This window comes from Myxocyprinus asiaticus, chromosome 24 (assembly GCF_019703515.2).
Source record: "Myxocyprinus asiaticus isolate MX2 ecotype Aquarium Trade chromosome 24, UBuf_Myxa_2, whole genome shotgun sequence".
Lineage (NCBI taxonomy): Eukaryota > Metazoa > Chordata > Actinopteri > Cypriniformes > Catostomidae > Myxocyprinus > Myxocyprinus asiaticus.
The window spans coordinates 35,370,973-35,395,203 of NC_059367.1; the positions used below are offsets into that span (position 1 = coordinate 35,370,973).

At 44.2% G+C, this 24,231-nt stretch overlaps 1 protein-coding gene across 2 annotated transcripts in view; it reads left to right on the plus strand.

Moving 5' to 3' along the window:
- LOC127415454 (rab11 family-interacting protein 2-like) overlaps nucleotides 1-19,557 on the plus strand; it is a 43,355-nt gene extending 23,798 nt beyond the window's left edge. Inside the window, exons 2-5 of one of the 2 annotated variants that reach the window (XM_051654207.1) lie at nucleotides 113-531; nucleotides 7,337-8,204; nucleotides 17,508-17,616; nucleotides 17,936-19,557. In XM_051654207.1, coding sequence (XP_051510167.1) covers nucleotides 113-531; nucleotides 7,337-8,204; nucleotides 17,508-17,616; nucleotides 17,936-18,124 — 1,585 coding nt within the window. In that variant the 3' untranslated portion in view covers nucleotides 18,125-19,557. Of the gene's footprint in view, nucleotides 1-112; nucleotides 532-7,336; nucleotides 8,205-12,563; nucleotides 12,678-14,199; nucleotides 16,006-17,507; nucleotides 17,617-17,935 lie in introns of those variants that run through there. The other variant, XM_051654206.1, reaches the window with a different exon arrangement.
- The last annotated feature ends 4,674 nt before the right edge of the window (nucleotides 19,558-24,231 follow it).

A 24,231-nucleotide genomic window follows, 5' to 3' on the forward strand; every position in this document is an offset into this window, starting at 1 on the left:
TAAATAATGACAGAAGTTTCATTTTTGGGTAAACTATTCCTTTAAATATAAAAAAAACAACAACACAATTGTCATGCCATCTAACGAAAACCCCTTTCTCTTCTTCTTTCAGCTGGTACAAACTGGTGGACAAGAATGGTAAACAAGACAAAGAGCGAGGTGAAGTTCTCTTGGACATCCAGTTTATGCGGAATAACATGACGGCCAGCATGTTTGACCTCTCCATGGCAGACAAACCTCGGTCCGGCATCGCCAAACTCAAAGATAAGATCCGCGGTAAGAAGAAAGACAGCTTCTCGGATTCTGCCTCTGCAATCGTGCCCTCTTCAGTGGCGTCAGACAGTGAAGGGGAAGATGAGGACGTCACAGATTCTCCTAAGAAAAAATCTAAACTGAAAACCTTGTTTGGACCAAAGACAAACCTCCAGAGGAATGTATCCCAGTCCATGTCCACACTGGGCACCCTGCCTAAGAAGAATGGTTCCCTAAGCAGCAGCAGATCTTCAGGCCTTAATGTGGAATCCCCTGATGGTAAGCTCAAAGGACATAGAAGGAATTCAAAGGAATTTAGACACCGGCAATTATTTCTCCTTTCTCCCATTTTTAAGCATGCATTTAGATTAGTAGTAATAGTTTACCCTCAGAGACCCAAGCATTGATACTGATGGTGTATTTTATTTTTTCCTTCTTGAAAGTGTTTTGGAAAGCTATTGGTTAAAAACATTGTGAATTTTATGTATGTATTATTTTGGGCAGAATTTTGGAAAAATGTAAAGTATACTGACAACACATATTTAAACATAAGCCTAGAACAGTTGCTTTGACCTTTATAGACACCTTCCCAGTAAGCTAGAAGATACAATTCATAAAAGGTAATATTGACATTTGGAATAATTATTGAATGGGCTCTGTTGTGTATGTTAAATTAAATTGTTGTAGATTTGCAGTAAAAACGATATAAGCACTTATGTTATTGCTTAAAACAAGTGTTGCAATTTTGCTAAAGTGGGTTAAAGTACATTTGAAGTAACTATAAATCTTCTGTGACCAGTTTGCATAGAGAGAGTTATTGAGTTCCCTATCTGTCACTCACTCGACGTTGGTGTCGATGTAGTGACACTAGGGGTCACTCTTGGGAGCCCGAGACACCTCTGGTCTTTGATAAAAGGCCAATGAAAATTGGCGAGTGGTATTTGCATGCCACTCCCCCGAACATACGGGTATAAAAGGAGCTGGTATGCAACCACTCATTCAGATTTTCTCTTCGGAGCCGAACGGTCATGCTCATTGAGCTGAATACTACTGTTCATTCACCTGCTGGATCTGACGGCACATTTCAGCGGCTTCTCCCTCCTCTGCACTGGTGTACTGCAGAGAACGCCCCTGGGCGCTTCGGCAGAAAAACTAGAGAGTATATTTTCTGAAAGAGCATTTTTCCCCTCTAAAAGAGTATATATTTCTCTAAAAGAGCGCACACACGGAATGTCTTTTTAAAGACGCGTCTTTTTAAAGATGCTTTTCCGATTGTGTGTTATTCCTGGTTGTGCTCGTTATCTCTCGCCTTCTAACGGTCACGATCACTGTCTTTCGTGTCTGGGCACTGCTCACGCGGAGACAGCGTTCGTGGATGGTCACATTCTCATTGCGAGAATGTGTCCATGGCAACGTTGCGGTCGCGGCTCGCCTTCGTAAGGAAGCGAGCCACCCCAGAGGCTCCCGCCTCGGTCCTTTTACCCACGGGTTTGAGGCCAGCGCGGCTAGCACTGGGGGCGATTTGGGGACCCCAATGGGACCGCCTCCGCCGGGTATCCCCCCGCGGACATCCCATTCCCCAGCACCCTCGTCTGCCCCGATCGGGCTTCCGGGTGAGTCTGCCGGCTCGTCTCACTGCGAGTTCGACCTCTTATTCGGAGCCCGCGAAAGTGATGAGCTCTCGAGCGCAGCATCGGAGAGCGGGCTCGTCCAGTCGGAAGCCTCGGCTGGGCTCCTCCCTTCGGGGTCGATCGCCCAGTCACAGGCTGACGCGGAGATGTCGACATGCTTTCCCGGACAGCCGTGAGCGTCGGTTAGAGCGGATTTCACCGCTCTTCCCTGAACCCTCATGGCTCTGTGATTGGTTCCTGGGCTCGCGGCGCCGCTCAAAGCCACGCCCCGCCCCGTTCCTTTCTTCCCGGAAGTGCATGAAGAGCTGACAAGATCGCGGGAGGCACCTTTTACTGCCCGGTCCCGATCTTTTCAGCTTCCCCGCTCTCACTACCCTCGATGGTGGGGCGGCCAAGGGTTATTCGGCAATCCCCCGGTGGATAAAGGCGCTTGCGGTGCACCTATGCCCGCAGAGCGCCGCCACCTGGCGTGGGTGCCCAAAGCCCCCGTCCAAGGCCTGTAGGTTTACGTCGTCTCTGACGGTCAAAGCCTACGGCGCTGCTGGACAAGCCGCCTCCGCCCTGCACGCCATGGCTCTCCTGCAAGTCCGCCAAGGCGCTAAAGGAACTGCACGAGGGTAGTTCCGCCCCAGGATTGATGCAGGAACTGCGCTCGGCGACCGACCTCGCTCTCCGAGCGACGGAGGTCACGGCGCGGTCTCCCGGGCGGACGATGGCCACACTAGTGGTCCAGGAGCGCCACCTTTGGCTCAACCTGGTCGAGATGGGTGAGTAGATGGATGCTAGCCGGCTTGTCCTGCCCCGACGTGGCTCAAGATCCCCCCATCTACTCATCGCCGAGGGCGTCCCCCTGCGGTGACTGCACCGGCTCCGCCGCAGCCCGCCCCTCCGGCCCGGCCCCGGCGTGGAGCCCACCGCAGGAAGCCGACGCCACCCGTCTCACAGCCGGCACCGAAGAACCCACGGAGGTCTTCGAAGCACCCCTGAGACGGGCGACCCAGGGACAACGAAACCCGCTGCTCTGGAGCTGGTAAGCAGATCTTCTTTTTGTTACCTTTTGCATTTAATTGCGCTGCATGCCCAAGTGGCTGCAGTACTCAAGAGCTCCACAAGAGTGGTTTCCTTGTTCCCTGGGTCACATATTCGGTGTGTACGGCTGGCATCACGACCACCGTCCACCACTCCATTTGGCAGGTTGGCGCTCCAGCGGCGGTCTCCCGCCCTGAGCGCCCAGCTGTGGCACAAATCCGCCCCCGATGTGACAGTCTCCACGGGTCATGAGGACAGGCCTCTTCCTCCCCCATCCCAGGCTGTTCCGGGGGTGGTCACAAGGAGCCAGGTAAGTGCTTCGATGTCCTCGGACTCAGCACGGCCACGATGTGGTGTGGCACCTCAAGCTCCGCCCCGCCGCGAGGCCCCACCCGCCGGTACATCCAATGACGTTGTCCCTTTGGTCCCCCTTGCGCGGAACTCGGGTGCATGGCTTGCGCTTTCCAGTCCATCGCGAGGGCTGGTCCGGACCGTCCAACTCGGCTGCACGATTCACTTCGCTGGGCATCCGCCCAGGTCCAGCGGTGTCCACTTCACCTTGGTGAAAGATGGAAACGCTGCTACCTTGCGCGGAGATCGCTACCCTCCTACGGAAGGACGCGATAGAACCTGTCCCTCCAGCCAAGATGAAGAGGGGGTTTTACAGCCCCTACTTCATTGTACCGAAAAAAGGCGGTGGGTTGCGGCCAATCTTGGACCTGCGAGTACTGAACCGGGCCTTACACAGACTCCCGTTCAAGATGCTGACGCAAAGACGCATTCTAGCGAGCGTCCGGCATCAAGATTGGTTCGCGGCGGTAGACCCGAAGGATGCGTACTTTCACGTCTTGATCCTTCCTCGACACAGACCCTTCCTGCGGTTTGCATTCGAGGGTCAGGCGTATCGGTACGAGTCCTCCCTTTCGGCCTGTCCCTGTCTCCTCGCGTCTTTACGAAGATCGCAGAGGCTGCCCTTGCCCCGTTAAGGGAGGTGGGCATTCGCATTCTCAACTATCAAGCTCCTCCCGGTTCAGAGCATCTCTTTTCTCGGTTTGAAGTTGGACTCAGTCTCCTTGACGGCGCACCTTACGAACGAGCGCACCCAGTCGGTGCTGGCCTGTTTGAAGGCGTTCAAACAGAAAACAGCGGTTCCACTGAAACATTTTCAGAGGCTCCTGGGGCATATGGCGTCCTTGGCGGTGGCCACCCCGCTCGGGTTGATGCATATGAGGCCGCTTCAGCACTGGCTCCAGACTCGAGTCCCGAGACGGGCATGGCGCCACGGGACACACCGCGTGGCCATTACGTCGGTCTGTCACCGTCTTTTCAGCCCTTGGACCGACCTCTCGTTTCCACGAGCAGGTGTTCCGCTAGAACTGGTCTCCAGGCGCGTCGTGGTCACGACAGACGCCTCCAAAATGGGCTGGGGCGCTGTTGGCAACGGGCACGCAGCCGCCGGCCTCTAGACGGGTCCGCAGCTGTGTTGGCACATCAACTGCCTCGAGTTACTGGCAATTCTGCTCGCCCTGCGGAGGTTCCGGCCGTTGATCCAGGGCAAGCACGTGCTAGTTCGGACAGACAGCACGGCAGCGGTAGCATATGTCAACCGCCAAGGCGGTCTGCGCTCCCGCTGTATGTCATAACTCGCCCGCCGTCTCCTCCAACGGAGTTAGCAGCACCAAGTCGCTGCAAGCCACTCACATCCCGGGCAACCTCAACACTTCGGTGGACGCGCCGTAACAACAGGTTACCCTCAAGGGAGAGTGGAGACTCCACCTTCAGGTGGTCCAGCTGATTTGGAGTCGATTCAGTCAGGCACAGGTGCACCTGTTCGCCTCCCAAGAATCCTCCCACTGCCCGCTCTGGTACGCCCTCACCGAGGCCTTCCTCGGCATAGACGCGCTGGCACACAGCTGGTCCCCTGGCATTCGCAAATATGCGTTTTCCCCAGTGAGCCTGCTCGCACAGACCCTGTGCAAGGTCAGGGAGGACGAGGAGAAGGTCGTCCTGGTAAGCACCCTACTGGCCCGCCCAGACGTGGTGCTCGGACCTCACGCTCCTCGTGACAGCTCCCCCCGGGCAAATTCCCCTGAGAAAGGCCCTCCTTTCTCAGGGAAGGGGCACCATCCGGCACCCGCGCCCAGACCTCTGGAATCTCCATGTCTGGCCCCTGGACGGGACGCGGAAGACCTAAGCTGTCTTCCACCTGCGGTGGTAGACACATTCACTCAGGCTAGGGCTCCCTCTACGAGGCGCCTGTATGCCTTTAAGTGGTGTCTGTTCGCTAAGTGGTGTTCTTCCCATCACGAAGACCCCCAGAGGTGCGCAGTCAGATCAGTGCTTTCCTTCCTGCAAGAGAGGTTGGAAGGGAGGCTGTCCCCTTCCACCTTGAAGGTGTACATTGCTGCCATAGCAGCACACCATGACGCAGTCGACGGTGAGTCCTTAGGGAAGCATGATCTGATCATCAGGTTCCTAAGAGGCGCCAGGAGGCTGAATCCCTCCAGGCCACGCCTTGTTCCCTCATCGGACCTCTGTAGTTTTTCAGGGTCTACAGAGAGCCCCCTTTGAGTTTTGCAGTCAGCCGGGCTTAAGGCACTCTCCTTGAAGACTGCCCTCCTGACTGCGCTCACTTCCATCAAGAGGGTAGGTGACCTGCAAGCGTTCTCTGTCAGCGAAACGTGCCTGGAGTTCGGTCCGGGCTATTCTCATGTGATCCTGAGACCCCCGACCGGGCTATGTGCCCAAGGTTCCCACCACTCCTTTTAGAGACCAGGTGGTGAACCTGCAAGCGCTGCCCCAGGAGGAGGCAGACCCAGCCCTGGCGTTGCTGTGTCCGGTGCGCGCTTTGCGCATCTATTGGGATCGCACGCAGAGCTTTAGACTCTCTGAGCAGCTCTTTGTCTGCTTCGGTGCACAGCGGAAAGGAAGCGCTGTCTCCAAGCAGAGGATCGCCCACTGGCTCATTGACGCCATAACTATGGCATGTCTCGCCCAAAACATGCCGCCCCCGGTAGGGCTACGAGCCCATTCTACTCGTGGTGTAGTGGCTTCTTGGGCCCTGGCCAGAGGTGCCTCTCTAACAGACATTGCAGAGCAGTGGGCTGGGCAACACCCAACACCTTTGCAAGGTTCTACAACCTCCAGGTGGAACCGGTTTCGTCCCAGGTAGTGGCACGCAACACAAGCGGATAAGCCCGGGATAGCCGGCCGGGTGTATTGCTTGCACATAGCGCCTTCCACCTCCTTTTGAGCTGAAGACGTGCGCTGTTAATTCCCAGTAGTGTTCACAAAGGTTGTTCCCTGGTTGACTTCCTCCGAGCCCTGTGGCAGTCGAGTTTTCGGAGAGACTCGCTGCCGGCCCAGTACACGCGCTAACTAAGAGCCCGGTTCTGGGGTAGGTGCTCCGCATGTGGCGGTTCCCTGTAAGGCTAACCCCATGCGATCTATATCTTCCGCTAGTTCGTTTCCCTACTGGCAAACTGCGTCTTCCTTGGGCAGAGCCCCTCAGTCTCCATGTTGTAGTAACTCCTCCCCCATTGGGTAGGATCTACCTTGAAGGCTCTCCACATGGTTGGAAAGACCATGTGATGTATTCTTCCACTTAAATATCCCCCCTCTCTTGGGGCGAGGTGTGGTCTCCGCGGTGTCCTCCCCTTGGGAGGGACACCCCCCGACTAGACCTGGCGGCCCAGTCGGATAATCCCCCTTCTTTTTTAGGGAGTGGAAAAAGAGAAGGGGAAAGAGGCCATGACTGGGTTAAGCCTGTCTCTATCTCTGGGTAGTCGACTTGTCCCCAAAAAGGGCCGTTCGACACTCATAACTGTGTTGAGGGAGGTTACGTGTCGACCTGGTGTGCTGGCTATGAGGCACACAGCAAGTCTGCCCACCACACACCGCCAGTTCACGTAACACAGTTCAGCCTTGTGGCGTTTTGTATAGGGACCCCTAGTGTCACTACATCGACACCAACGTCGAGTGAGTGACAGATAGGGAACGTCATGGTTACTGGTGTAACCTCCGTTCCCTGATGGAGGGAACGAGACGTTGGTCCCTCCTGCCACAACGCTGAACTACCCGCTGAAATGGCCGGACCTTATATCGGCTCCTCAGCGTAAAACCTGAATGAGTGGTTGCATACCAGCTCCTTTTATACCCGTATGTTCGGGGGAGTGGCATGCAAATACCACTCGCCAATTTTCATTGGCCTTTTATCAAAGACCAGAGGTGTCTCGGGCTCCCAAGAGTGACCCCTAGTGTCACTACATCGACACCAACGTCTCGTTCCCTCCATCAGGGAACGGAGGTTACACCAGTAACCATGACGTATTTTAGGCTTATTCACAATGGGAACCATTCATAACATTTTCATAGATATTAGATCATGTACATTTCAGTTTTAATACTAATATTTTCTCCCGCAGTGAAAAAGAAGTTTAAAATTCTGGGACACAAGCGCACCGAAAGCACAGATAGCAAAGTATCTCTCGGCCCCTTTTCTCTTCTGAGCCGCTCTAAACAGAACATACCTGAGCAGAATAACCTCTGTGTCAATGGGAACCACGTTTATGCAGAGAACCAAGAACCTAAACCTGGTTTTGGCTCTGAACTCAGTCTGAACAGCTCAGGAAAGGGTTCAGTAGAAGATGTTCATAAATATCATCAACGAAACACGTCCGATGTCTCCATGGACTCGTTTAAAGGTCTGAGTGTGCCCTCATACAAGGCTGAGGTGAAAGACAAAGCTCCACAGCGCCCTCTAGATGACAAGACTCACCTAGAGACAGAGGAGGAAAAGACTAAGAAACTAGAAGGAAGAAGCCTTCAAGAGATGCTCGACCGACAGGAAGAGCAGGAGAAAAGGAGGCAGCAAGAACGAGAGAAGAAACAAGAAGAGGAGAAGAAAAGGAGACTGGAGGAGCAAGAAAAGAAGCGCAAGGAAGAAGAGGAGCAGCAGAGGAAGCGGCGTGAGGAGGAAGCACAGAAAGCCGAGGAGCAACGGCACCAGGAAGAGAGCAGGGTAACGGAAAGGCTATCCTCTCTCTTTGGCATTGGAAAGAAGAAAGAGGAAAAGAAGGAAGAAGCAAGCCCTCAAGCTATGGCTGAAACCAAACATTTAGATGGGTCCTCCTCCAAAAACCCCTTTGAAGACATTCCCCTCACCCCAGAACCTTCAGCCTCGGAAGGGAGATCCATTGACTCACAAAGGGGCATTCGAACTCCCCTCAACCCAACGCCACCTGCTAGTATTTTCCCCACTCGCACAGCTAAAGTATCTGCAGTCAAGCCGAGGTGAGTGCTCGTATATCTCACTAGAATACACTTATCATGATACATTTGAAAGCTTGGGCTCTAATCTCTTAATTCATGGATCTGAAACTTATTGTGAGTGAGAGCTTTCAGAAGGGATAAAATAATGTGGAGAACTGTATGTTTGATATACCCCAAGAATAATAATTTGCTGTTTCTCTGCCTTATGCTTAATGCTAAATGCAATAACACACTGCTGCCTTTTTCACCTTTACTCATATGTCCAAGAAATAATAATGAAATCTTTTAATGTCCTGGTTCAATGGATATTGTTAATGATTTCTCACAAGCATCGTACATTTTTTGGCATTGTTGAATTCTTTGTTCTGACTGGTTGACAAACTTTCCAAGGTGTTAAATTTCTATAACTGTGCAGCTATGAAGTAGTTCCAGTTTTGTTGACTGCAAACTCCACCATGTTCTTTCCAAAAATTTCAAATCAAAGAGCTATACAGCTACCATAGCAAAAGAACCAGAAATAGACAGTAGCACCATTTCAACCTGGTATTACTATGCGTCTCAAATGCATCTCCTGTGACCTCTTGTGATCGGATTTCGAGGAGAGGTTCTCTGATTTGACACACTGAAGAAAAAGTTATCATGCTTGTGTATGTATTCACTTTTTCAGATTTTCCAATCGGACGGTTATTTCCTTTTAAAAGCCACATGTAACCAGGAAAGTTTAAAACTCTTGTTTTAGCGTAGCGTTTCGTTGACAGGTGAGGGTGGTGCTTCAATGTTGTCCGGAATGCAGATTGCGTTTCACACTTCAAATACGATGTGGTCACATGCGTTTTCAGCTACCTTCATATATCGGTACAGTGATTTGATCACAAAACGTTTTAGACCTCGTTTTGACTTGTATTTAGTGCTGACCACTTGTGATTGGATTAGCAAAAATGCCTCTTAATACCAGGTGGAAACGGAGTCAAAGAGACTGGTCAAGGAAATCTGATAAATGTAGCAATCAATTGTAAGATTTTTTTACTTTTAATGTTTTTATTAGTATGGAAAGTAGGGATGATAATGATTAATCGATAATCGATTAATTGTCGTTAATAATTTGATTGATTAAGCTTATCATTCGTCGATTAATTAGTTTCAGGACAGATTTGTTTAGTAATCATGCCAGCAGACATCGATGAGGCTCTCTATACAGTCATCCACCGCTAGAGTGCGCCTGCGCGCTGGATGTCACGTCTTTTCCGCATCACAGAAGAACCACAATCAGTTTTGGAGCATTTCTCTATAAATGAACATTGTTTTCTGCATACACCATGATAGTGTGTTAAAGTACAACATAACATACACTGCTGATCTGCTGGTCTCCTTGTTTCATCCCAACCTACAATTACATCAGTGATCGCTGGGAAAGCACAAAGGCACAGTCATCTCACATCTCACCAGCACCAGAGAAACGGTATATTATGTAGGCTACTGTGTTTACACAGCGTGTTATGATTTAACATAATTTCAAATAAATATCCGACGATCCACAACATGATGTTTTAATAAACTAAAATACAGTATGTATCTTGTTTACAAGTTATTAACCGTAACTCATTAACAGTAATTAAACAATTCACAAATTCGCACTAAACATACCCTTTATATAATAAAATACACTGATCTAAGAATATTTTAAGAGATACTGTAATACTGTAATAGCAAGTCATAATTAGGGCTAGGTAAAAATATCGATTTTCCAGTGCATCGCGATCTTCGTTTTAATGATGTCAGTTCTTAAATTCAGTGATCGATCTTTCACTCTATGTGGCAATGCTCTATAATGCAAGTAAATCACTTGCATGTGCAACTAAATCTCATGCTATGCAATTAAAAATGTCTGTGATTACCCACTGGCTAGTAAATGTTCAGATTTCAGTGGAGAAGAAGTGATTAGCACAGAGGTTCTTTCACTGCATGTTGAGAGTAAAGGTTGGATTAACTCGTTCCGTGTGTCCAAAGAGGAGATCCACTGATCCATATGTCATTGAATAATGTCTCTTTTAATACCCTTTCTGTTTATTTGTCAGTTGTTGATTAAAAAAAAGAAAGAAAAAAAAAGAAAAGAAACATTTATTTCTAATCACACATGGATGCACTAAAAAAAATTACACATACCTTCTTTCGTGGGCTTACTGGCTGATGCCACTAGTCTTAAAGAGACATGCTCTACATACAGTATCAATGTAAATATTTGTAAACTATAAAAATGTATGCTACATAATATGTGCAATTTCAAAACATTAATTAATTTGATGAAAAACTAATGATAAAATATAATTTGTAAAATTAATTTTTGAATTGTACCTAGAAGGCTTGTGTAGAAAGCTGAAAGATAATTTCTTTTATATGTAAGCAAAATAGACATTGTAACAGAAATGTAGCCATATTAATCAATTATGAATCGATATTGAATCGAAATCTGAATTTAATCGACAGCTTGTGAATCAGAATCGGGAAATCTGTATCAATACCCAGCAATATAGTCATAATGTAACTTAGTCAGTTAACATCATAGGCAAGAATTGAATGCATCACCTTACAAACTAGTAACGGCAGGCTGAGTAACCTATGAGAAGGTAATGTAAATAAGATTTCATGATGATCAAGTTTGTAATACTTATCAATCGCCCACTCCTTATAACCATTTTATAAGTTATGGTCATTAATAAAGGAAGTACTCAACGTAGAAATCCCTTTATTTTCAGTATAAAGCCATGGCCATAACGCTGTAAAAAAACTCTTCCAGTTTTGATGTAGTTACATTTACATTTATTCATTTGGCAGATGCTTTTGTCCATAGCGACTTACAAAAGAGGAATAATACATCATACACGATTCATCTTAAGGAGACAGCAGTACGAAAAGTGCTGCATTACAAATTTTAACTAGCATCAGAATAGTAGTATCCAAGACAGATTAGAGTGCAACAAGAATATATATATATATATATATATATATATATATATATATATATATTTTTTTTTTTTTTTTTTTTATGAGTGCATGGTTAAGTGCTCATGGAAAAGATGTGTTTTAGCCGTTTTTTGAAGACCGAGTGATGGAGTTGGGAAGGCCATTCCACCAAGTAGTTGCACTGTAGCTTCGCACACACCTTGCTCACGCTTGCGACAGTGAAACAGGTGTAACTCATGCTGACTAGCATAATAAATGGAAAGTCGAGCTGTCCCTCTAATGCTATTAGCACTGTGAATAAATCTACCACCTGAGAGCTGAGAAATCTCCAGGCTGTAACTTTACCCTGCTCACCTCTTTGTCTGCTCTACTGCTCTGGTGAAAAACAGAAGCTTAATGGGGAACTCCTTATCTAGGCAAAGCCCTCTCTTAGATTTACATAGATGGGTAATATTTAAAGACCTAAAATAAATCGTGTACACCTAAGTGTCAAGGCATTAAGTATGAGAGCGTAAGTGCTATGACTAAAAAAAAAAAAACATTACCTCCATTGAGGTTGTTACTGAAAGTGGTTTCACAGTGCAAGAATTCTGTTTAGTTTGACCAGCTGCAGGGTAATTCAACAAAACTTAAAAACTTCAAAAATCACCTTATCAGACTGGAAAAGGCATACGTTTCATAAAATGACCCTGCTATATGCATGTTTCTGTTCGTTTTTGACATGTAGTGAGCCAAAATCTCTCAAACTTTAACGTTTTTTGCTCTTGTCACTCATCACCAATATATCCCAGTGTATTTGAAAGGGTTGTGAGGCAATTTTCTGTAATGTGACAATGGGGATTATTTGTTTTCCAGTAGATGTAGGGGGTTAGGTATCACTTGAGTTTCATACCCTTGGGTGAAAGTGGAAGATGAGTTCTCTTTTCTGTGACACAGTCAGTCTGGCAATCATTTTTCAACTTTGTCAATAATAGACAGCTCTCTGGTTCCTGAATAAAGAATAAAATGCTCTTTTTTTTATTCTTAGGTTACAACCATATTAACCTTTATATTATTTTTTTATCAAGATTTTTATCCTCTCTAATGCTGAAACAAATTGTACCTGAATCTTGGTTGGTTAATACACCAACTTTGACAGCATACTAAACAAAATACTTTATGTATGCTTGACCTTACTTGTGGCATCCAGTGGTTATTTGTTCAGTTTCTTTCATAACCTAAGTGTGCTTAACATGAGCTTTGCCTTAGTGAATGATTTGTATCTTGACTCAACTACTTATTTGTTTGTAACTTACTTGACCTGTTTGCCAGGAGCCGTGTGATTGGCTAATGGAGGTTGGAATGTGGACTGGATTGTCAGGTGCTGCTCTTCTGGTATGGAGTGAAACTAGTTAATGATGATGTGAGCTTGTGATCTTACAGACAGTGACTAAGAGACATTGTCTGAGCTCAAAATTGTGAAGGATTCTATTTTTAATACTGGAAGCTTTAGGATTTTCCAAACTTCTGTTTTGTGGTGATTGAACTAATATGGTGAGTAACTCAGTTTCCAAAGGCTGAGGATAGAAAAAAAGACAAGAATATGTATAAGGTGTTTGTTCTAATGGAATTTTAGGTTTGGAAGTGCATGGTTGCGTTCTTCCTGTTTTACTTGGGTTTATGTTTAAAGGCTTTGAATATAGAGAATTCTAATGTGTTTTACATTAGCAAAAAGAAAGTTTCTTTATTATAAGAGAGATGCCTTAGAAAAGACTTTATTTATGCAATAATAAATTCTAATTTAAGCCAGTAATTGCCAGATTTTTGGCAGATTAGGTTTACTCTAAAACTAAAATATAACAAAAAAACTACATTTACTTGAATTTGTTAATCCAAAAGAGTTCATTTGTGAGATTTTCTAAGAAATACAATGAAATACAAAAAACAAACTCTCTGGTTTTAGCATTTTTTAATATATATATATTATATATATATATATATAATGCTCTTTGATATATAAGACTTTGTAATAAGGTTTCTTGCATGATAAATGGAAAGTCAGTTGCTCAGTTGTTTAGTAGTGTGAATACTGTATAGTGCTGAAGTGTTTATTAAAACTAGGGTGACCATATTCTGGTTTTCCAAAAAGAGGACACTTTTTTTTTTTTTTCGCCGCGGGGTGGGGTGGAATAATAGGGTTCAAAACAGTGTTACTATGAATGCAAACTTTAATACAGTGAAAAAGACACTCTATTAGCATAACTAAAATAAAATATTTGATGACATGAATGTAACTTCATTTACTATTACTATTATTTTGAATGGCCATGGAAAATGAAGCAATGTGATAACAATTTTACCTGGTCGCAAAAAGTAGTCCATTAATTTACCTGTACTTTCACCTTTTGCTGACCCTTTGTGCTTTGCAGAGCTAATGTGTGCTTTAAATCACTTGCACCTTTATTATCAACTGACACATAAGTACCAGCTTTACATGTCATACATTCTGCTTCCCACGGATCTCGACCTGGATGAAAGCATGGGAATTTTTTGTGCAAATCTTCTGTAAATTTGCACTTTCGTTTGGGCATTATTTCCACTCAGCTGTCATTTGCTGCTACTGTCAAGCAACTGTTTGATGCCGAACACAACAGCGCTTCGCGTGTTCTCGGAGTGATTGACAGGCAGGAATTTGGCCAATAGTTGCTGCAAGCCTCTTATAATCGACCAATTGGTGTGCGAGAAGGCGGGACTTACAAAAAGAGGGGTTAAAGCAATGCAAATATGTGCGCACACACAATGAAGTATTAGACCAGATGCACATCATAATGCAACTAAAGCCGAATCCTGGACATTTTCGCAAATTTAGTAATCCCAGCCGGATGCTTTTTTAAGGTCCGAAAAAGAGGACATGTCCGGGCAAAAGAGGACGTATGGTCACCCTATTAAAACCAAGGGATTAAACAGATTATCAGATTGATTTTAGTGCATTTTACAGTTGGACTGATATTGCCTGACAGAGCTGTAAGAATTGCTAAAGATAAAATCTTAAAATTTTGTTTTTACTCTTTGGCAGATTGGCCCTGAGTGTGCTGCCCGAAACAGATAATAACCATTCCCAATCTCCCTCAAACTTTGTTGAGTCCTACAGCACTGTCCACTCTTCCCCACTTTCCCCATCCCTCTCTAGTGATCCTTTTGAGTCTATGGGTATATTCTCTGATCTTCATTCTTCTCTGGCACCTCCGAAACCTCCAAGGAGTTACATTGAGTCCCCTAGAAACAGCATGGAAAACCTTCCTGGAGTTGGGTCTGCTACCAAATTTGAGAAGAAGCGAAGGGCTCCTCTACCCCCTGATTATCCTGGGGGCTCTTCTGGGACTGAGAGCCACCATCCAGAAATTGGGGAACAAGTGCATAACCAGAACTCCAAAGATAGTCAAAGGCCTTCTCTTCCTCTCCCAGACTATGAATCCCTCTACCACAAGAAGAGGCATGGGGTGATGAGTCAAACACATTGGGAACATGTTATTGCAGAAGTAAACCAGAGAAACTGGGATCTCTCTGAAGAAATGAATGTTGATGGGCCTGAGCAGCCTATGCCAAATAAATTAGCTATTTTAAAGGATAGAACCTCAGCCAGCCTTAACCAGCATCAAAGGAATCACGAGACACCTCCCCCTGCTACCTTGAGGCACAAAGAAGCACTCATCCCACCCAAAGCAACTGCTCCAGCCACACCAAAGCTATTGGTTGAAGGTAATGTCCAGCATAGTCACATCAAAGAGCCTATATATGCCACTGTCAATAAGCCTGGCCACTTTGCTTCCAAAAACATGGAAAACATCCCATCTCCAATGGTTCAGGGTCAACATGTACCTCAAGAAACTGAAAGGAAGTCTCATACTCCTCATGTTGTTACCCATCAACCTTCCCAGTCAAAAGAGAGGCCAACACCAGCTGCCAGAGCTGTCCCTAATGTAAATTCAAAGGCTGATAAGGAATCAAATGATGATGTGGCTAAAGAGATGCCTTCGGTCAAACCCAGACAACGCACATTAAACAAGGATCCAGTTAAACAAGTCCAACCCGAAAAGCTGTTTATAACTCATCCTATGACATCGGAAAACAACCAAGGTGATAAGCCTCAGAATGGTGCCATTAGTACATCCACAAATAATGGTCCTGGCCAGTGGGAAAGTTTCTCTTTGGAGAATGTAGATGAAGCAGACCACTCCAAAACCATTGTGACAAAAGAACGGCTTGTGGCAAAACTTGCCAAAGAACCTAAGAAGGGGGTGATTAAACTCGATCCATTCCCAAATGATAACCTTATATCCAATGACTCCTGGACTTTAACACAGCAGAACATGAAAGATGACCCGTTTACTGAGGGCCCAAAGAAAATGGAAAATCGTGAAGATCAGATGCTACTTAATATTGATGACAAAGATAACCTATTTGCAAACAAAGGGACAAATGATCCCTTCACACAAATTTCTGAGAACAGAAGGCCACCAAAATTGGAACCCAAAAAATCACCCAGCTTCACTGATCAAGCCAGAGCCACATTCCAAAGAAATTTTTCACTTAGAAAGAAAAACTCTTCTCGCCAAAACACAAATTCTGGGAAAGCTCTTACAGAGAAAGTTAGCCTGGGTAGATCGGTTTCTCAGTATTCACAAGATGCTGATGATGTGGAGCTGACTGTAACTAGTGTTGCTCCACCGAGCAGAACTGAACCCACCCTGGTAACATCTGAGCCCCCAATGGGTGGCCCTTCTGGTGGCAAGACAGCTGTCCGTGCTTGGGTCTCACCATCAGAGGCTCAGCCTGTTACACTTCAGGGTGGTAGTGGAAGTGCAGTTTTAAATCCACGAAGGTGAGAACAGTGCTCCCAACACCCTACTAACAACTCCTTGAACTACCCTAACAATTTGTCATCGGCTGTTGTGCTAAACTCATCAGCTTTCAAATCAATATCTGCTTTTTACCCTGGAACTACTTCAATCAATCTCTGGATCCTACTAGATCAAGGGGGATGTTTCCATGGTATTTGTTCAATCGGTTGTTGGGTGGCTGCTACTTTGTGGGATCTTGAGTGTTGGGATTTTGCTGCTGATTGCTGCTAATCATATTTATGCCTTGGTGGTGTTTCGAACTTCATGGTTGTCTTTTAGGATATTAATGGTTGTCTTTGTGATATAAAGCATTTAGCTCAATATCACAAATAATACAGGATTTTGTGCAGGCATTCAATTGTGTTTGTTCTAGTGCTTCATATTGGATAGATCAATAGCAAACAAATGGACAGATTTTTATTGAAAACATTAACAGTTGTGTACATGTTGAGTGCATTATCTCTGGATCCATATGGGCTCTATATCACAGAAGAACTTATATTTTAAATGAAACTGGTGCATTCAACACCATATATTGGAGTCACATTCTCATATGTTGCCGTGATCTGAGATACTGCTTGATAGGTGGGGCATGATTTGTGTTTATTCCAAAGGTCATGTTGTTGTGCATGTTAATTGCCTTTTACGTGCTAATACGGTACTGTACAAAGGTGCTTGAAAGATCACTGAGGTTTTCTTTTCTTTTTTTTCCCTCATCTCTGTTTTAATGATTTTTGTTTTTTGAGGGGAAACTTTACATTGGGTGTGTTTGGAATGGCTTGTTAGCAGAAGTACTGGTTACTGCATACTGCATTTTATGTAGTATGCAACTAAATGTTTTAAACTATAGTAGTATGCTACATACATTTGCTATATACCATACTAGCTCTATATTACATATATACATCAGCAAGAGGCATTAAGATGTCATTTCGGAAACATATACAGTAAATGGTCATTTTTACCTCAACATAATTTTTTATAATATCATAACTGGCATTCGAATCAAATTCAGAGTCTAAAAGATGCTAGCATATTTCTGTAAGATTTTACAGTTGTGGTTCATACCACCTCTGGTTTATTCATCACTCTCAAATTGCTCGAGTGCATTGCTGTGTTGTGGAATAAGGTATCCCACACAGTGTCTTCTGGTGGTTGTATACTGCACATTTTGGCAAATGTAGTAGGTCAACTTGATATTCTATGCAAACAGAAAATCAGCATACTGTGCACAGTACTGCATTCCTACTTGGTGTAGTAAGGTATTACGCCATTCCGAACTTACCTAATATCTCCTTGACACAATACTAAAATTATGGGCCATGATTACATCTGTGGATCATTTGTGTGGTTCTCTGAGAATTTTTTTTTTATCCTTTAAAATGCACTCCCTCCTGTTTGATGCAAACAAAACAGTTATTTGAGATTGTCAGCAGCCTAGTTTTCATGTTCATTGCAGTAATATGTGTGTCTGCTTTCTCAGGCCTCACCCAGTAAAACCCATGAGCTCAGAGAGTCAGGCGCTCAGTTCTCTCGCTGTGGGGAAAGATATGAAGACCATCACCATCAAGGAAATGGCTGAGAAGTCAAAGGTACAGTACTTCACCAGTCATCAGTCTGATGCATGTCTAAATACATTAGACAACTGAAAAATAGCACAGACGGAAAGCAAGAAATTGTCCTGTGTGAATGAAAGTTTTTTTTTTTTTTTTTCACTCTGCTAGGAAAGACAAGTGTGTTTATAGTGCAGACTACTTGATTGCAACTTCTAATCAAATCCTAATCATTTTCCCTAAAATCAAGTAGTCTTGGCAACCCCAAATTTTGATTTGAGAAATGCTGGTCTATTTGATAATTAAAATTGTGAATTGACCAATTGTTTTTACTCATCCTTCATAATTGTGTACCCAGAATGGAGAGAGCGGTCTGTACACCCAGCTCACACAGGAGGAACTGATCACACTGGTGGTGAAGCAACAGGCTGAACTTTCTAAGAAAGATGCCAGGATCCAAGAGATGGAGGATTACATTGATAACCTGCTTGTTCGCGTCATGGAAGAGAAACCCAGCATCCTGCTTTCACTTCAGTCCAAGTGTTAGGGCTTGATCCTAGCATTTCAGTTGACTATGGCCAGATCATAACACTGAGACACTGTAATGCTGTGTAATTTGTCTGATCAAGCCAGAAGGATTTTTAATTTGATTCCTAATGTAACTCACATCTTATAATCGTTTTTATTTTTCCCCTTGAGTATTTAACGCATAGTAGAGTTGCTGGCATCTTCACATTCTAATATTGAACTATCCTTTTAACATTACTTTGGAAAGTGGATTTGTATAATATATCAAGTCTACCAAGACAATGTCAGAATGCTACAGTTTCTTGTGTTCTCAAGGGTCTGTTGTAATCGACTGGATACAGGGGTATTATTTTGTTTTTTGCTGATAGGAGCAGGGTATGAGCTCCTCCAAAAGCTATCCAACAACGATGACAGCCTATTTATCGATTATCCACTTTAGTTTTTTTTGTGCACAGCGATCTGTCCATTTAGGCAAAGATGCTTTCGGAGCAGAGTATGAGCTCCTCCAAAAGCTGTCCAACAACGAAGACAGCCTATTTATCGATTATCCACTTTAGTTTTTTTTTGTGCACAGCGATCTGTCCATTTAGGCAAAGATGCTTTCCTAAATGCATTATTTATATTAGCATCTCAAGCTTCTATTTGAAGACTTCCCTTCTGCCTGAAGTGATTTGTGTTTGGATCATGACTGCTGACTAGTGTCTATATCAGAACGCTTGCATTATTGATGATACGGCCTTATCTCTGTTGGGGCTTAAGTTCAAATCAAGGGACAAATCCTCTTACTGTTGCTGGGATATGCTGTACGTTTAGACTATAAGCACTTTTTACTCGAATGGGGTGTTTTATTTATGAAGGATTACTATTTTATACTGAAGACATTATCTGAAGTACACTGATGTTCTGTAGAAATACCTTAATGAAGAAGTATTTTTTGTTACCTACACTTCTGCTATTGAAAATTCCTAAACCCTACATAATTTTCATTGCTCTGGTCAATTTTGGGCAATATCGGGCAATTGTGCTCATTTTAAAGTGAATTTAATTTTTAGCTGAGTCAGCTGTTGAATCAGTCAAATTCAAAATTAGTTTGTATATTACAGTGATATTATTGACCAGGGATTAATGAGCATTCATTGTGAAGACATTCTTAAGAAGTGTATTGACATTAACGTTTTGTGTACATACTGTGACATTCTGCAGTTCTTTAATGGATAAGCTATAACCGCTTGCAGAAATTCAGGTAATACAGTACTTTCTACAAACCAGGATTTTTACGATGTAAGTAACATGTAGCTATTTACAGCACAGTCTTCTCAGTGATGTAGAGAGCTTTTCTGTTGTGGAAACAAAGATCCATGGTTTAAGAATATACTGAAGTCTTCTTACCCTACCAACAATAACCTTAACATTATGCACCAGTAGCTATATTCATAAATATTAATATTTTAATGTATGATGTATTGTGTTTATTTGGACATGACTAATTTGAATTGTTTTAGTCCTCAATCTAAAGTTTTGTGTGTGTGTGTGTGTGTGTGAGTGATACACACAGGCTGCCAAAAGTTTTGAATAATGTACAGATTTAGCTGTTTCAGAATATAATTGGTACTTTAATTCACCAAAGTGGCATTCAGCTGATCACAACGTATAGTCAGGACATTACTGATGTAAAAAACAGCACCATCACTGTTTGAAAAAGTCTTTTTTTTTTTTTTTTTTTTTTTAATCTAGACAGGCCCCATTTCCAGCAGCCATCACTCCAACACCTTATCCTTGAGTAATCATGCTAAATTGCATATTTGGTACTAGAAAATCACTTGCCATTATATCAAACACAGTTGAAAGCTATTTGGTTCATTAAATGAAGCTTAACATTGTCTTTGTTTTTGAGTTGCCTCAGTATGCAATAGACTTAAGGTCTTAAGGTAAATATTAGATCAAAAATGGCAAAAAAAGAAAAGCTTTCTCTAGAAACTCGTCAGTCAATAATTGTTTTGAGGAATGAAGGCTATACAATGCTTGAAATTGCCAAAAAAAAAAAAGATTTCATACAAAGGTGTACACTACAGTCTTCAAAGACAAAGGACAACTGGCTCTAACAAGGACAGAAAGAGATGTGGAAGGCCAGATGTACAACTAAACAAGAGGATAAGTACATCAGAGTCTCTATTTTGAGAAATAGACGCCTCACATGTCCTCAGCTGACAGCTTCATTGAATTCTACCCGCTCAACACCAGTTTCATGTGCAACAGTAAAGAGAAGACTCAGGGGTGCAGGCCTTATGGGAAGAATTGCAAAGAAAAAGCCACTTTTGAAACAGAAAAACAAAAAGAAAAGGTTAGAGTGGGCAAAGAAACGCAGACATTGGACAACAGATAGTTGGAAAAGAGTGTTATGGATCTTAAACCCATTGAGCTTTTGTGGGATCAGCTAGACTGTAAGGTGTGTGAGAAGTGCCCAACAAGACAGTCACATCTATGGCAAGTGCTACAGGAAGAGTGGGGTGTAATGTCACATGAGTATCTGGACAAACTGACAGCTAGAATGCCAAGGATCTGCAAAGCTGTCATTGCTGCACATGGAGGATTATTTTGGTGAAAACTCATTGAAGTAGTTTAAGAAGTCTTGAATATTTATTTATTTATTTATTTTTTCAAATTGTAATAGTAATTTTTCACGTTATTAATGTCCTGACTACATTGTATATGACTGACACATTGTGATCAGTTGAATGCCACTTTGGTGAAGAAAAGTACCAATTTCTTTCCATAAGGTGGATGCTGCACACTGGTGGTGGTTGAAGAGAGTCTCCTGTTCACTGTGTAAAGCGCTTTGAGTGTAGTGTCAGAAAAACGCTATATAAATGTAATGTTCATTCATTCATTTCTAAGAGCAAAATGTGTACATTATTCCAAACTTTTGTCTGCCTGTGTATATTCATGTTCATTTTAAACATCAGAGACTTCACATCCAAGAGCTTCCAGTGTTTCTCATTCAGCTGTTGTCTATCCTATTGAATGAGTTCACTAAACTAGCATTTTGACTGTGACCGGACGCTATATGCCAACAAATTCCTTATTTTCTGAATCTGCATAAGAAGCCTTAAATTAATTGCATTTGTTTAGCATATATGCACAACATAAGTATATGTTTTACAAACCTGTGCCTTCTATTTTCGAGATTCAGCCTTTAAATGTCTTTTGAATGACACCTGAATATACTAGTATTTTCCTTTATTTCAACAACTGCATAAATTTAATTTTAATTGAATGAACAATTAATTGAATAAAACCTGTAGCTGAATTCATTTATTAATGTATTAAAGGAATATTCTGGGTTCAATGCACGTTAAGTTCAGTTGACATAATTTGCGGAATAAAATTGATTGCCGCAAAATTTTATTTTGACTCGTCCCTCCTTTTCTTTAAAAAAAAGCAAAAATCTGGGTTACAGTGAGGCACTTACAATAGAAGTCAATGGGGCCAATTCATAAATGTTAAAATACTCACTGTTTGTATAGCCACAAGATGTAAACAATATGTGATAACATGATTTTAGTGTGATAAAATAGTTTACTAACTGTAAAGGGGTTATAAGGGAAAGGAGGAGGCAAGAACCGGCTTGACAATATAAATAAAGTTTAATGATAAACTTAAACAAAAACACACAAACATAAACACATACAGGGCAGCTGCCCATAGTTCTCTCTCAAACTGCCGTCTCCGGTCGCCTTTATCACTCGCTCGCCTCATCAGGCTGATTGGGGTCTGGGCATGCATCATTCCGTCCCGGCCCCGCCCACCTCCGCGCTACACTCCTCCCTGCGTTGCCTCAGGCCGGGAAGCCCCCCCGGCATGACGTACATCCCCCCTCCTCTCCGGGGGGGGGGGGGGGCACCTTCTTTGACCTGGGAGGAGACAGGAGGGGGGAAAAAACAACAACAACAACAACAAAAAAGGCGAGGGGAAAGGCCAACACAGAGCGACAGCGAGCGAGGAGAGAGAGAAAAAAGAAACTCACTCACCGGTTCTCTGATGTGCCGTCGCGTGGTCCTCGATCCCTCCTCCACCCTCTCAGGTGGACGACAGCAGCTCCTCCCTGGGTGGACCGGAGTCAAACCTCCAACCCCCAGCTGACAGAACGCCCCTCTGCGATTCTGGCAGCCCGTGGGGACACTCCTCCACCCCTGGCAGCGGCTCTACCACTCCAGGCGGTCAGGGAGTCGATTCCCTCCTCCCCTCACGGACGGCGGTATTCCCTCAACCCCTCCGCGTTTTCTGGCGGTTGGCAGGGCGCTCCTCTGCCCCTGGCAGCGGCTCCATCACTCCAGGTGGTCGGGGAGTCCAGTCCCTCCTCGCCTCGCAGACGGCGGCCGTTCTCCGCGTCCGGGCGGTCGGGCTACTCCGTCGCCCAGTGGATGGCAGCGGTGCTCCCCTGTTTGGATGGCAGTTTCGAGGACTCTACGACGGGCATCCCTCCTCCCTCCCGGGTTACAGCACCAATGTAAAGGGGTTATAAGGGAAAGGAGGAGGCGAGAACTGACTTGACTATATAAATAAAGTTTAATGATCAGGAAATACCACTGCCATGAAGGGGTGTACCTGGTCTGCAACGATGTTTAGGTAGGTGGCACGTGTCAAATTGACGTCAACATGAATGGCCGGACCCAGGGTTTCCCAGCAGAACATAGCCCAGAGCATTAGACTCCCTCCATCGACTTGTCATCTTCCCACAGTGCATCCTGGTGCCATCCAGGGGGTCAGGAATTGGCTGGATAGCAGGTCCCTGTTAGCACCTTCTAGTAGATGCTGGAACTACACCACCCGATGGCAAAAAGCATGTTTCTCCATAGACAGCCATTCAAAAGTAGCTGTGTTTTTTGACTATATATATATTTTTTTTCCAAGAACCATTTCAATTTAAATTATTTCATTACATTATAACACATCGTCATCTGGTGACGGATTGTTTTTGAAGGGCTCTTAAAAGCATGAAATTGATATATATTTATCTCATTGACAAGTGATCAGTCACGTGACACCCGATCCCAGAACTGAGCGCCCAAGAGCAAAGATGGCAGCCTCCATTTTGCTAGCTTTCTGGGAACCCTGCGCTAGCGGAGCACAGTCACAGAGATGAATGGGGATGCTAACGGATAGCTCTCTCCAGTATTTTATAGCTCCATGGTGCCATCACTTCCCCAGGTAAAAGGTGCACACATACACGGCCGTCCACATGATGTAAAAGGAAACAGGACTCATCGGACCATGCAACCTTCTTCCACTGCTCAAAGGCCAGTTCCGACACTCGTGCCATTGTAGGCACTTTCGACAGTGGACAGGTGTCAGCATGGGCACTCTGACCGGTCTGCGGCTATGCAGCCCCATACGCAGCAGGGTGCGATGCACTGTGTGTTGAGACCACTGATATATATATATATATATATATATATATATATATATAGAGAGAACTGGATCGCTGATGCAACGTTAAACTGCCAGCAGGAGGTGAAGCCACCAGAAGTGTTCGAGTGGCCATCTTAATATGCCCAAACTGCCATAAAGCATCAATGACTGACAGGCGAAAACACCCCCGTTTCACTGTCTCCAACCTGCAGATATGACAGTTGCATTTTGCCCTCTAGTGACAATCGTGTTTAATGTTTAATTAGCTGTTATGGATAATGTTCGTTAGCGGGAGAAAATATACGCGGATCGCGATGTCAGAGCACCTGCTCAGGTGTTCAGTCTATCAGTGCAGCACAATGATCACCAAAGCAAGCGGGAAAACTATCCACAAGTTGTAATGTATGTATGAAATGCTGTAATATTTGCTTGTTTTGGGTTGACAACATGTCCGTTTGCCTCGGAGGGTCTTTAAAAAGTCAAACCAGGATTTTAATTGCCTGTTTTCATATTCAAGCGCTCGCTGTAGTCATACATGGATACATGTCATAAATTACGTGTTCATTTGCCATTTAAACCTAGCGTATCAGTTTAATTTTGACCAGCTTTGCTTTGCATGTCTCCCCAGGCGCTGCACATGTGATAGAGGGAGAGAGAGCATAACCGCGAGAAAAAGGCACTTTTTTTTATTAAACTTAAAACAAGTAACTCATTCAC